Below are 13,146 nucleotides of genomic sequence, written 5' to 3'. Positions count from 1 at the left end.
ATAATGATAGGTGCAGGTTTAAAAATAAGTCCTGGTGTCGATCTGTTTGACTAAACCTTTCAAGCATGGTTGCTGTCTAATCAGTGAAACAAGTGAAAGATGAATGATAAAAAATAAAAAGATCAAATCCTGTAATCTTATCTGTAATTGCTTCATAGTTGTTTTTCCTGTCCCAGTCATGGGGTGTGATTTTTATTTTAATAACTAAAATTCATGACTTATCACCCTGACATATATCAGGATATGAAAAACTATCATCAGCAGTCCAAACTAGAGAAAATCATAAATGAATAGAAATCTAAATGTGATGTCTGGAATTCAATTTTAAATAATTATAAGAACATCAAAAATTTGTAGCTCAGTTTTATATTGATTTTTGAATCAATCTATTTGAACAATTTTTTCTTTTTTTTTTTATCAGTTACTCAAAACAATTTTGTGCAGTACTTTGATTTAATTAAATTCATATGTAAAGGCAATAAAAAAATTTGCACAAATTAGTTGATTCAAAAGACTTATGTAAAATTGCTTCAAATTTTCTTATGAACATCAAAGTTCATAAGTCAGGACTTTTTGATAAACCCATGACCAAGATACTGAAGCAATTTTAGATAAGATTCAAAACAAGATATTGCACTGAATAATACTAAAAATGTACTTTTGCTTATGATGAATTATGTATGTCCAAATGTCTCCATTTCCTTCGATTTAATTTTTTTATCCTAAAATTTAGATTTTCAGATAGAAAATTTTCCAGACTCCTGATCTAGAATATACTTTCTACACAGAAAATAGGATTTTTTACTTAAAAGCTAAGACTTATAAAGCAATTACAGATAAGATTACAGGATTTGGTCTTTTCATTGTTTATTAATTACCTATTGCTTGCTTCAATCATTGGACTGTGGTCATAATGAGGCACCACCTTCAAGGATTTTAATCAAACAAATTGACTCAAAAACCGTTTTTTTTTTTCAAGTCTAGTACTTATGCTATCAGTCTCTAAGTTATATCACTAAGTTATAGGGATATAAACAAACCAACAATGGTTTTCAAGCAGTGATGTGGGGACAAGAACAAACACAAACACACACACATATATGTAGGCAGAGAGAGAGAGAGAGAGAGATGGTGCTTTTTACATGCCACCAGTACGGGAGCCAGTCAGCGGACCTGGCAAAAAGTTAAAGCCTCCCAATGTTTCACTTTCATCTGATATTTTCACACATGCACAGAATTGTACTGAAATAGCAGACATAAAAAAAAACTTGACCACCACCAGAAAACCTGACATGCTAGAAACAACAGGTTAATGACATTATTTCTACAGAAACTTCCCCACTTTTCAAAAACCTAAAAGTGAAACATAGGGAGGAGTTTGTAGCTTTTTGAAAGTGAAGGCATGTGGCTTAGTGGTTAGAACATTTGGCTCACGATCATAAGGTCATGAGTTCAATTCCCGGTGACGCGTTGTGTCCTTGAGCAAGACACTTTATTTCATGTTGCTCCAGCCCACTCAGCTGGCAAAAATGAGTAGTACCTGCAGTTCAAAGGGCCAGCCTTGTCACATTCTGTGTCATGCTGAATCATCCTGAGAGCTACGTTAATTAACGTGTAAGTGGCTGAGCACTCCACAGACACGTGCACCCTTAACGTAGTTCTCGGGGATATTCAGCGTGACACAGAGATTGACAAGGCCGGCCCTTTGAAATACAGGTACAACAGAAACAGGAAGTAAGAGTGAGAGAAAGTTGTGGTGAAAGAGTACAGCAGGGATCACCACCATCCCCTGCCGGAGCCTCGTGGAGCTTTAGGTGTTTTCGCTCAATAAACACTCACAACGCCCAGTCTGGGAATCGAAACCGCAATCTAACGACCGCGAGTCCGCTGCCCTAATCACTGGGCCATTGCGCCTCCATAATATATATATATATATATAAACAGAGAGAGAGAGAGAAGTCTTACAGCTGTTTCTGGGATACTTTTGATTGTTAAACACAAAAATTATCCAGATATTTTACTTGCAACCTCAATTACAATCGGATCAAAGTTGAGGAAAAATTTCTTCAAAAAAAAGAGGACCTTCGACTTGACTATGTTTTGGACTCACACAACTTCAACAACAGCTATGCTGACCTTTTTTTTTTCTCCTAAATATAAGCAATACAAAATGATGGGGCAATAATTGCATTGTAGTGATTTCAAACAGGTAGGGAGAAAAGGAGTTACTCATCAGAGGTTACTCATTTTGCCCCGGTTACTAATTTTGCGCCCCACCCCCATCCAATAAAACCGTTAAAAAACATAAAATATGAAGATATTTAATGAAAGAAAACAGTGTGTGTTGCACAGAGCAGCTTTTGAGTTTGTCATCCATCGCCCCACCCCGGGCCGGGCACCAATACAGAGTTATACAGCAGACCCAAAAGTGTTGTTCTTATAAAAGTTTTCCCAGAGCGAATCGCTTGCTCGCCGTCCCTGACCCTCTAGTTACGCAAGGGTGCACTGCAAACCCTAACTACATGATGGTTTACATTAGTTACTATGGAAACAAACAGTCATAACAAAATTGTAGATTTCAGTAATATTCAGAATAGACAGATCTGACTGACAAAAATTACAGGAAAAAAATAAGATATTTGTTGTTTTTTTTCTTCAATTTCTGCAATTTCAACCAATCAATGACGTCTATTGAGGTGAAAACATTCTGTGCCGTATGAATATGTCCCTCGTTTAAGAAACAGATTGGGTTTACTCTTTTACTTGTTTCAGTCATTTGACTGCGGCCATACTGGAGCACCGCCTTTAATCGAGCAAATTGACCCTGGGACTTATTCTTTGTAAGCCCAGTACTTATTCTATCGGTCTCTTTTGCCGAACCGCTAAGTGACGGGGACGTAAACACACCAGCATCGGTTGTCAAGCAATGCTAGGGGGACAAACACACACACATACACATATATACGACAGGCTTCTTTCAGTTTCCGTCTACCAATCCACTCACAAGGCATTGGTCGGTTTATTTACATTTCTGAAGAAAAAAGATACCCTTCCCCCCAACCCTAATCCTAACTAACCCTAACCCTAAAACAGATTGAAATGCAATAGATCGATACTAGGGTCATAATTATGGATGACAATTTCATATGACACCGCTAGAAAAAACTGCCGTTCAAACCGAAAAGATCCGTAACTTTTTCGTTATTGATTTCTCAAAAAGAAAAAAAAGAGTAGTTATTTTCGTAAGTAGCATGAAACTACGTCTATATAGAAAGTTTCAGTTAAATCGTTACTGTGCGTCAAACAGAAAAAGATCCCTTTCATTGATTATTCCATTTTACAACATTTTCGGGATCTTTTCGGTTTGAACGGCAGTTTTTTCTAGCGGTGTCATATGAAATTGTCACCCATAATTATGACCCTAGTATCGATCTATTGCATTTCAATCTGTTTTAGGGTTACGGTTAGGGGTGGGGGAAAGGGTATCTTTTTTTCTTCGCAAATGTAAATAAACCTAATCTGTTTCTTAAACGAGGGACAAATTCATACGGCGCAGAATGTTTTCACCTCAATAGACGTCATTGATTGGTTGAAATTGCAGAAATTGAAGAAAAAAAACTACAAATATCTTACAAACTATAGAATTTTCTCAATAAATCCAAGAGAAAAGATGTTTTATAAACACATTCTACCAGTATACGAAGTTTTAAAATGTTTAGTTACGTGGAAATTATTTTAAAAAACTGCCGGTCAAACCGAAAAGAACCCACTTTCGTTCTTTTAACCCTTTAGTTTGAACAGTGATGATTCATCCAACTTCATTTTCCAATAATTTCTAATCCAGCTTATTCATCATCAGTGTGAAGGAAGTAACTTCCACAATGTGATATCTGGCGTATACTGACTGATGATATCACAGTATTTAGCACTGAACGGCCTTTGTTTTTGTAAAAAAAACAAGCCACTTTCACTTTCTCCAACTTCGGTCCGTGTCAAATTCTTGGTGGTTGCGAACAAAATATTTTCGTTAACACTTTGCAGCAGCCAGCCTGCTTACAGTAGGGCAACGGTTCCTTTTTGTTGCACAACTGACCTAATTCAATCAAGCAAGACAATTTCTCCACGAATCGGGGAAACACACGCATAGACAACACACAATGAAGTGTATAATATATATTTTAATTATTTCGTACGTAATACATAATCAATGCAAAATCTACACGCAGACTACGATGGGGTCCCCAGCCGTACGGGATTTTTTCTAATGCAATTTTCAACGTGTCTGGATGTGTAACTTGTGTGCGCGATTTTGACGTGCATTTTTGCTATTGTTACGACGAGCAGGGGTTGATAGAACCAGATTTTTTAAGGGCTTTCTTTATTTGTTCATCAAATTCACTTCAGCTGCTTCAGATAAGAGAGTACAGTTATAGAAAAACCTAGCCTGCTATTTCTAGGAAATTGAACAACCAGATTGAGGCAGCTGCTATTCAATTACTGTTTTTATGAGTTAATTTTGTCTGTCTTTGCGGGGGTCAGTAAAATAAGTACCAGTTGAGCACTGGGGTTAATGTAATCGACTAGCTCCCTACCCCAAATTTTCAGACCTTGCGCCTATAGTAGAAAGGACTTTTTATGAGTAAATTGCGAGAATGATTCATTTATGTCGCTATGAAAAACAACCTGGTCGCAACACAACACACACACATAACGATAATTATAATGCGTGCATATATATATAATATATTAATAAATAAAACATATGCATATATATATATACATATAAGTACGTACCTACCTCTACATGTATATATACACGCATATATGAATACAGGACACCAAAAAACGTCGAACACAATGAGAAACGAAAACAGACACAAACCATTGTGTTCGACGTTTTTTTGGTGTCCTGTACTCATTAATGCGTGTGTATATATACATGTAGAGGTAGGTACGTACATATATGTATATATATATGCATATGTTTTATTTATTAATATATTATATGACGGAACGCACGCATCCCTTTCTAAGTAAGATTGCTCTCTCTCTCTCTCTCTCTCTCTCTATATATATATATATATTATATATATATATATAGATATATATATATATATATATATATATATAGATAATAGATAGATAGATAGATAGATAGATTTTCTTTCACGATCATCAAACAAACAGTCACCAACTAAAGTTTGCAAAAGTGAAAATGGGACGTTATACTCCATGATCGCCTACCACTGACAGCTGATGACTCCTGAAAGTCCTGATGTCTCATGTATATCTCACTACAATACCAATTGCATGGCGTTATTTCTGCGTCAATATCGTCTCTCCACAGAGAGACCAAATATATGGTTCTAGAAATGCTATTAAGGTTCTTATAGAAATTCAATGGTGTTTTTTTTTTATGATAGATATTGTTTATCATCGGTATGAAATTCGAAAGCATGATTTAAAAAAAAAAAATTAAGGTTATGTTATTGGATCACAATAAAGTACGGAAGCACTCAGAAACGAAAGTAATTAATACGTATGCAATAATAATAATAGAAAAGTCTGCAAGTCTTACAGAGCGATATTATTCAATCGGGGAGGGGAAAAAACTTTCTTTACCTTAAACACGTTGGTTCTTAAGGTCTATGAGTCATTCAAACGAAACATTTAAGAGTTTAATTTTAAACTTAAAACAAGCTCAAATAAAAGTTCTTTGGGACCGATGTTGGAATACTGATGTAATATGTAGACAAGATTGATTAAAATTATGGACACTGCTGTATAACATGGATCCTATTGATATTCTTTCATTACCGAATGTTTTTCGTTCGTTATATGACGATATAAAGACAGGGGTTTCAGTAGGGTTCTTGGTCGTACACCCTTTGGTATACCACAGTCTTATGTTAAGAAAATCTTTTTTTTTTGGCTAAAAATAAAACCCAGCCGCAGCCAACCTTGTGTTGTACAGTAGTACCAAAATGTGTCATGTAAAAAAGAAAGACAATAATAATGCATATATTAAATTAATATTCATGTTGTGTTGTAATGAATTGGAAATTAAAGTGAAAGAAAATATAGATTCTTCTCAATCACATGATTGATTACGGAAGTCAGAAGGGGCAAATATTACAGATGATCACAAATAAACGATCACCTTTTTTTATTTCGATTAATATTGCATTCACATTATAGAGATGTGGAACTGGTCCTCAGTATTTGGCTGATACTTCATTTTTTTTTTTTTTTCATCGACCCCGGAAGAATGACGGGGATCATTGACTACAGAGGGATTTGAACTCGGGATGTAAAGATCCGTGACTAAACACCGCAATGTATAGTGACTTGCTGCGCTGTAAACGATCTGTTGTTCTTCTAGGAAATAAAATAGATGAAAACACGATGCCTGAAAAGAGAATGTTGAATAAATAAGGCTAACATACCCACAAATAATATACCAACCTCGTTTTCTGATTCCTCATATGTGTAAATAAATTCGAGCTGTTTGTTTTGATTAACAGTTTCGTTATATTCTTTGCCGAAAGTAGCATTGTTATGAACATAAGTCGTGGGGATTTCGCCCGGTTTTTTAATTATTTCATAATCATACGGGTCTCTAGTTTGTGAAACATCATATTTTATATGTTTTGTCAAGGAAAGTTGTTTACTTGGGGTACTATTATGTTGCTCCTCCTTGGTGTCCGTACGTGAAACAAATTCATTCGCTTGATAATCATTGCAATATATTTGCCTGGCATTCATTAAAATACAGAGGAATATTATCTGGTATTGTGAGCTAAAAATGAGTCGAATACGATTATACATTTCCAACGATCTAAAGACGAGAACTACATCAAGACACACAGACGACGACAGTCATAGAAATATATATGCGTGTGTATATATTTGCTACTGATAAAGTTGTTGACATCCAGAGTTATCTTTCCTGATAATTCACTTCAAAAATCCTGATAAGCTCTCTCATTTGTTAGACAGACTAGCAAGGAGTGGTCGCCGAGGTCGACTTGGCCTTTCATCCTTTCGGAGACGATAAATTAAGTACCAGTTGCGTACAGGGGTCGATCCAATCGACTGGCTTCCTCTCACAAAATTTCGGGCCCTGTGCCTAGAGTAGGAAAGAATAGCAGGGAGTGGTCGCCGAGGTCGACTTTGCTTTTCGTACTTTCGGAGTCGATAAATTAAGTACCAGTTGCGTACTGAGGTTCGATCTAATCGACTGGCTTCCTCCCCCAAAATTTCGGGCCCTGTGCCTAGAGTAGGAAAGAATAGCAAGGAGTGGTCGCCGAGGTCGATTTTACTTTTCGTCCTTACTGAGTCGATAAATTAAGAACCAGTTGCGTACAGGTGTCGATCCAATCGACTGGCTTCCTCCCACAAAATTTCGGGCCCTGTGCCTAGAGTAGAAAAGAATAGCAGACAGCTTCTATGACTTACTCAAAACTTCAGCTGATTCGACTAATGTTACGTATTTTGATTTTTTCTTTTTTTTTTTTTTTTAGTCGTCAAAAGAAAGGAAATGAGTTAATGTAACAGTTGGGGAAAATTCAAAACCGTTGCAGTTCTGAGAAAGAATGATTAGGAAAAGTGAGTCACAGTCAGATCGCTGAGGGGAAAGAGAGTCGAGAAGAAAGAAACGGAAAATTTAACGTTTAAGTCAGTCCTGTTCGTCGAAATAAGAATACAATCTTTTTGAGCTCCAGTGATTACGCGCTTTTCATATTTCTTTGAGTGCTGTATTGAGACGGGCATAACCGAATTTATGTATCAGCCAATATGGGTCTCGATCCTTGGCCCAAAGTCCCCTAAGCTTTGGAACCCCTTTAACGTAGAGAAACCTAAAGCCTGGAGTTAAAAAAATGTTTAATATATTTACAGTAATCAAATTAATGATTTGTATTTCTTTTATTTATCTAAATATTTTTTAATCCACTAGAGTTCTTTTAGAATCACTGAGCCCTTTTCTGATTTATTGGGCTTTTAAATTTAAAAACCATTAAATTTAATTTAATCTCTCTGAATCTACCGAGGCCCTTTTAAGTTTTTAGACCTCTTCAAATTTTGGGGGGATCCTAGATTTAATGGAGCCCTCTTTATTATAATAAAAATCATATAATGAACTTATTATATACAGTGCTCAAATGCATTACAACTCATCGAAAACGGTAACCAAAAGTGCATGTACAGCACATATAATAATGCACGAAAAGGCAAGAAAGGGAACAGTGAATGAATCATAAGCTCCTTTTTAAGTGGTCCCTCTTTAATAACACCTTGAGCATATGTTTATCTCTGACATCAACAGAATCCAAAGACAACATCAACATGTCAAAAACTCTCAAAGTTATGGAATTTGCAAAATAAATTAAGAAAATACAGAATTGATATAACATAAATGTTCTTTTTATTTAAATTATTTACAACTTAATTGTTTTTACAATGCACATTCCTATTGTTTTCATCTAAACAGCTGAAAATTATATATGTAAAATGAATAATACACAACTAAATTTTCCATTTACATTATTTTCATTTGACAGATATTTGTCCTCATCTTGTTTTTTGTTATGCCTGTGGGCAATTATGGAGTAAATAAATTTTAGGGTTTATAAACCTAATATTTTCCTATCCTTCCTTAATACTGGTTCCTATATGCTATTCATATCTGCACTCGGTCTGCTTAGGAGGTTGTTGTGTTGTGGTATAGTGGTTAAGAGCGTAGGTTACTAACCCTAAGATACCAAGTTCAATTCCAGACAGTGATCTGAATAATAATAATAATAATAATAATAACATCAAAAAATACCTTAGGAATGAGAACCCAGGTTCAAAATTTCCCCAAGGCACCTGATGAAGGCTGGAGGGTATATCAGCTGAAACGTTGTGTTAACAAGATGAGGACAAATATCTATTAAATGTAAATAATGTACATAATTCCTCATCTCTTAAATATAGAAGTTTATTAAATTTTCCATCTTCACTATAAAAGCTGTTCCTTACATTCTCTGGATGACGGATGACTTTTTACATTGGTTTAGCCTGGAGAAAATAACATGTTCTTCATGAACAATTTTCAAGTCAGTAACTGCAAGTAAAACATAGCATGGAGGAATTTACAGAGGGATGATTTTCTAAGGAAGAAGGGGCTTGGCAGTATGATTAGTACAGAGGCTTATGGGGTGGACGCAATATGAGTGAGAAGAAAAAGGAGAGAAGAGTGGATCAGGGTGGGGAGCTGTGATTATGAGGAGGTAACACAAAACCAGCCAAATCTGAGGAGGAGTGGTCACTCTAGCAGTAAGAGAAAATGAAGAGTGGGGACAGCATGTCTGGATCAAAGATTGATGAGCAACTTCTTATCTATCAGTCAAACTAATTTTTTTCTTCAGACAAAGTCTGGGATGCCTGTGCATATAACATCCGCATCATTCCAGTTGTGGGAGCAGTGCTCTATTATTGGTCTAACTCCTGTTTTTTTTATTTTATGCACCCTCTTCAAACCTAGCCAGGCTCATGGGCCCGGATTCCCGGTTTCTGTGGCGCATGTGTTCCCCCCAGCTGGACAGCACGCCAATCCATCACAGCGTTACTCAAGGAAGAGTGAGAGAAAGTTGGGATGAAAGAGTATAATAAGGATCGCCACCACCCCCTGCCGGAGCCTTGTGGAACTTTAGGTGTTTTTGCTCAATAAGCACACACAACGCCCGATCTGGGAATCGAAACCACAATCTTCCAACCGCGAGTTCGCTGCCCTAACCACTGGGCCATTGCGCCTCCACCTAACTCCTGTTTTGGGTGGATAAATAGTTGTTAGGGGCTATAGCAGTTTCTGGTTCTGAAGAAGAAGACTAGCCTCTGTGATGTAGTCTTCACAACACTGGAAGTCCTCTTCATAACATAGCCTCATAAAAGCTGGAATTTTTATAATGCATCAGAAAAACATCCCAACTTTGCAGTTTGCTTAAGTAACACAGAACTGTGTGACAAGGAAGTTTTGAATTGGAAGAGAGAATTTTCAGAATCAGAATGAAGAGATCTTACATGTGAGTATTACAGCTGATGAGTTTGCTCTTCTACTCCATTTTAAAAGCACCCAATTTTCACCTCATCATCAATGTCATAGAATTACAATTCAGGATTCTATATTCAACATTTTTACTAATAGTTCCATTTCAAAACTATTCTAGAAAACTTGCTTAAGTTGTTATGTTTATGAATTCATTTTGCAAAATTCTTGATATGAAACCAAGTGTTGAAACAGATATTGTTATATTCTGGGATGGTCATTTTTTTCTTGCCAAATAAACACACGCCCTATATATTCACTCTTCACTCATTTATTATTATTCTTGTTTTATCTCATGTCCATTGTCTGAAAAATTTTCATCTATGTGTATCCTGTTCTAATTTTTTAATTTATCACAAGATTATTCTGATCAATGTTATGGAATTTCCTGCTATATTTTGTAATGTAGAGGTGAGTAAGAACAACTGATCATGTGGTTTATATGATAGTTGTAAATCATGTGTTTGTCCATTAATTATCAAAAAAGAACATGACTTTGATTACACTGTTGATTGAATTGTATGTATGTGTATATATCTGATGGAACTGCTTGTAACATGAAGTAATGGCCACATGTTGAACACATGATCTGTGGCTTCACTAGAGCTGATCAGGCTTTACAAATCTCACATTTGAACTTCGTTGTATGAATGTTTGTTGCTTGTGAGGATTTTATGTTTTGCCTATGATAGTGGGCTTCTCAGGATTCTGTGAGCCACATGGCTGTCAATGTCTCTTTCAGGTTATCTTCATAGTGCTTTTCTAACGACTAATTGTTTTCTTCCTTGTAGCAGTCTTGCCGTAGAAGAGTTGTTTTAGTGTGCGCATATTATTATCCCCCAAAGACATACTCTAGGGAGAGTTTGCTAGGGGCACTAGGTCTGTGGGAAGACCGTTCTTACGTTACAAGGATGTTTGCAAAAGAGACATGAAGGCCTGCAACATCGATATTAGCAACTGGGAAGCAGCTGCCAGCAACCGTGGAGATTGGCGACGTACCGTAAAAGAGGGAACACAAAGGAGTGACAGAGAGAGAGAGAGGAGAAATGGAAAGACAAGAAAAGATGACATTACAACTATGACATTACAACCAGCCAGGAACAATCTTCGCTACATTTGCGGTACCTGCCAGAGGGAGTGTTTGTCCAGGATAGGACTACACAGCCACAGCAGGAAATGTATTAGGGCTTGAAACGTAAAAGCCGGACTAGATTATTTTATGTGCAACTCCATTGTCTCCCGAGACAAAAAGGATGCCAACCAATCATTATTTTTGCTCATGGTATAACTGGTTGAAAGAACTTTTTTTTTTTTTTTCAACAGAATATAGAGTAATGTGAGTTTTTCCAGTTGGAGCACTTCAGTGTCTGGAACCTAGCATTGGAAGAGAAGACTTTCAGAATCAGAAGAAAGATGAGAAGATTGAGTATCATGGTCAGAAAATTTGCTATACCATCTTATTCTAAAACCAATCACTTTTTATCTAGTCTTCACCCTCACCAAATTACAATTCTTTACCACAAAATTCCATTCCAAAACAACTTTAGATGTAACTTCTGTTTCCAGGGCCAGATTTAGACTTAGTCAGTCCCCTGACCCAACAGATTTCAGGAGCTCCTACAATTTTACATATGAAACAGTCTGCAGAGACATGTGGCATAAAAGTGTTTCAAATATTTGGCATGTCAGCTATAAAAAGTTGTTATCTTGCCAGCATAAAGTACAATTGCTTGTTAGACATTAAGCTCCTGATGCCATTATCAAAGCTGCCATCCTCTAAGAATGTATTCGGCCCCTACTCCTTAAAACAGTAGAGGAGTAGTGGCCAAAACTGGACGTGGTTCCTCCTGATGATGTCTTGAACTAACTGGATCCTATAAAGGAGCTGTTGTGGTAGCAGACCACGAAACATGGTTGTAATTCCAGAGTATATTCCGCAGATATTTTTTTTAATGTTGCCATTGACAACTGTTCATCACCAACAATGAAGGTGGGTAGAGTGGGTGGTACACTAGCATACCATTGGCAGACTACTTCTGTTTTGATGGTGTTGAAAGTCAGACCCAACCTGTTGTAATCTTCCACTGTCACAAGGACATCTGAAGACCCACCTAAATAAGGACCATGAAACCAAAGTTATCTGTATATTACAGTTCCTGTAGCTTCCTTTTGTTAAAGACTGCCATTCTCAGTTTCAATGTGGAGAAACCTGGTGACATACAAGAGTGTTTGTATCATCATCATCATTGCTCGACCGTGGTCGAGACAATGGAATTTACTGTGCTATGCCAGACTTCACGGTCCATCATAGCATTATGGAGGTCCTGTTGCTAGATGCCTGTATCCCTGGAGATTACATCAGGGTAGGAGAGTGTGCGCCCTCTGGTATCGCGAGTAGATGGCTTCCAGAGGAGAAGAGCACTGGTGCTAGAAGACAACCCTACCTTGCACATATGCATACAATGAAGAGCTTTACTTTCGTTTGTCAGTAGTCACTCAAACAATCACCCGATTGCAGAACAAACTAGTAACAATGTTAAAACTTTATTGGAACAGCTGAAACTGAAGAGGACATCCTTTAAGATCTTTCTTTGCACAGTTTAACTGCTTTGGAGAGAACAACAAAGGCCAAAACCAGATCCTGGTGTTGTTTATGACGTTGCTTAGCTCTGAAAATACCTGAGGTTGGCATTGAAGCTACATACATTCTTATATTTATACACACACACTCACACGTACTCACAGAATTGTCTCTAAATTTTCTGAGTTTGCTTATAAGAAAAGGAATTAAACTTGTTTCCTAGATAACAGGGCAAATTTAAGCCAAGTAATTTTTATCTCTTTGTATTGCTTTTTTTATCAAAGAAATATTGCTATTATACGTCAAGGTATAGCAGTAATGTTATCAAACTACTTTGGGTCAAAGTATTAAGCTGAGAAAGTACTAAACTGAATCATTATATCAGTTTTATTTTTGAATATGAATTCAGCTCTGTTATTAACGGATTTTATATTTATATCTTCTAAAAATACTTTGGGCACACGTTGTAATACATGTG

The 13,146-nt window shown here is 36.6% G+C and overlaps 1 protein-coding gene across 3 annotated transcripts in view; it reads right to left on the bottom strand.

The window, feature by feature from the left end:
• The window catches only part of LOC115221411 (SID1 transmembrane family member 1-like), a 74,391-nt gene extending 67,346 nt beyond the window's left edge, over positions 1 to 7,045 (bottom strand). The window contains exon 1 of one of the 3 annotated variants that reach the window (XM_029791593.2): positions 6,466 to 7,045. In XM_029791593.2, the coding sequence (XP_029647453.1) occupies positions 6,466 to 6,828 (363 nt within the window). In that variant the 5' untranslated portion in view covers positions 6,829 to 7,045. Of the gene's footprint in view, positions 1 to 6,446 lie in introns of all 3 variants that reach the window. The other 2 variants (XM_029791592.2, XM_036510902.1) reach the window with 2 other exon arrangements.
• Positions 7,046 to 13,146: the final 6,101 nt, after the last annotated feature.

This window comes from Octopus sinensis, linkage group LG18, assembly GCF_006345805.1.
Source record: "Octopus sinensis linkage group LG18, ASM634580v1, whole genome shotgun sequence".
Classification (NCBI taxonomy): domain Eukaryota; kingdom Metazoa; phylum Mollusca; class Cephalopoda; order Octopoda; family Octopodidae; genus Octopus; species Octopus sinensis.
Note: the sequence above shows the minus strand (reverse complement) of the source record. Positions and strands in the feature narration are given on the sequence as shown.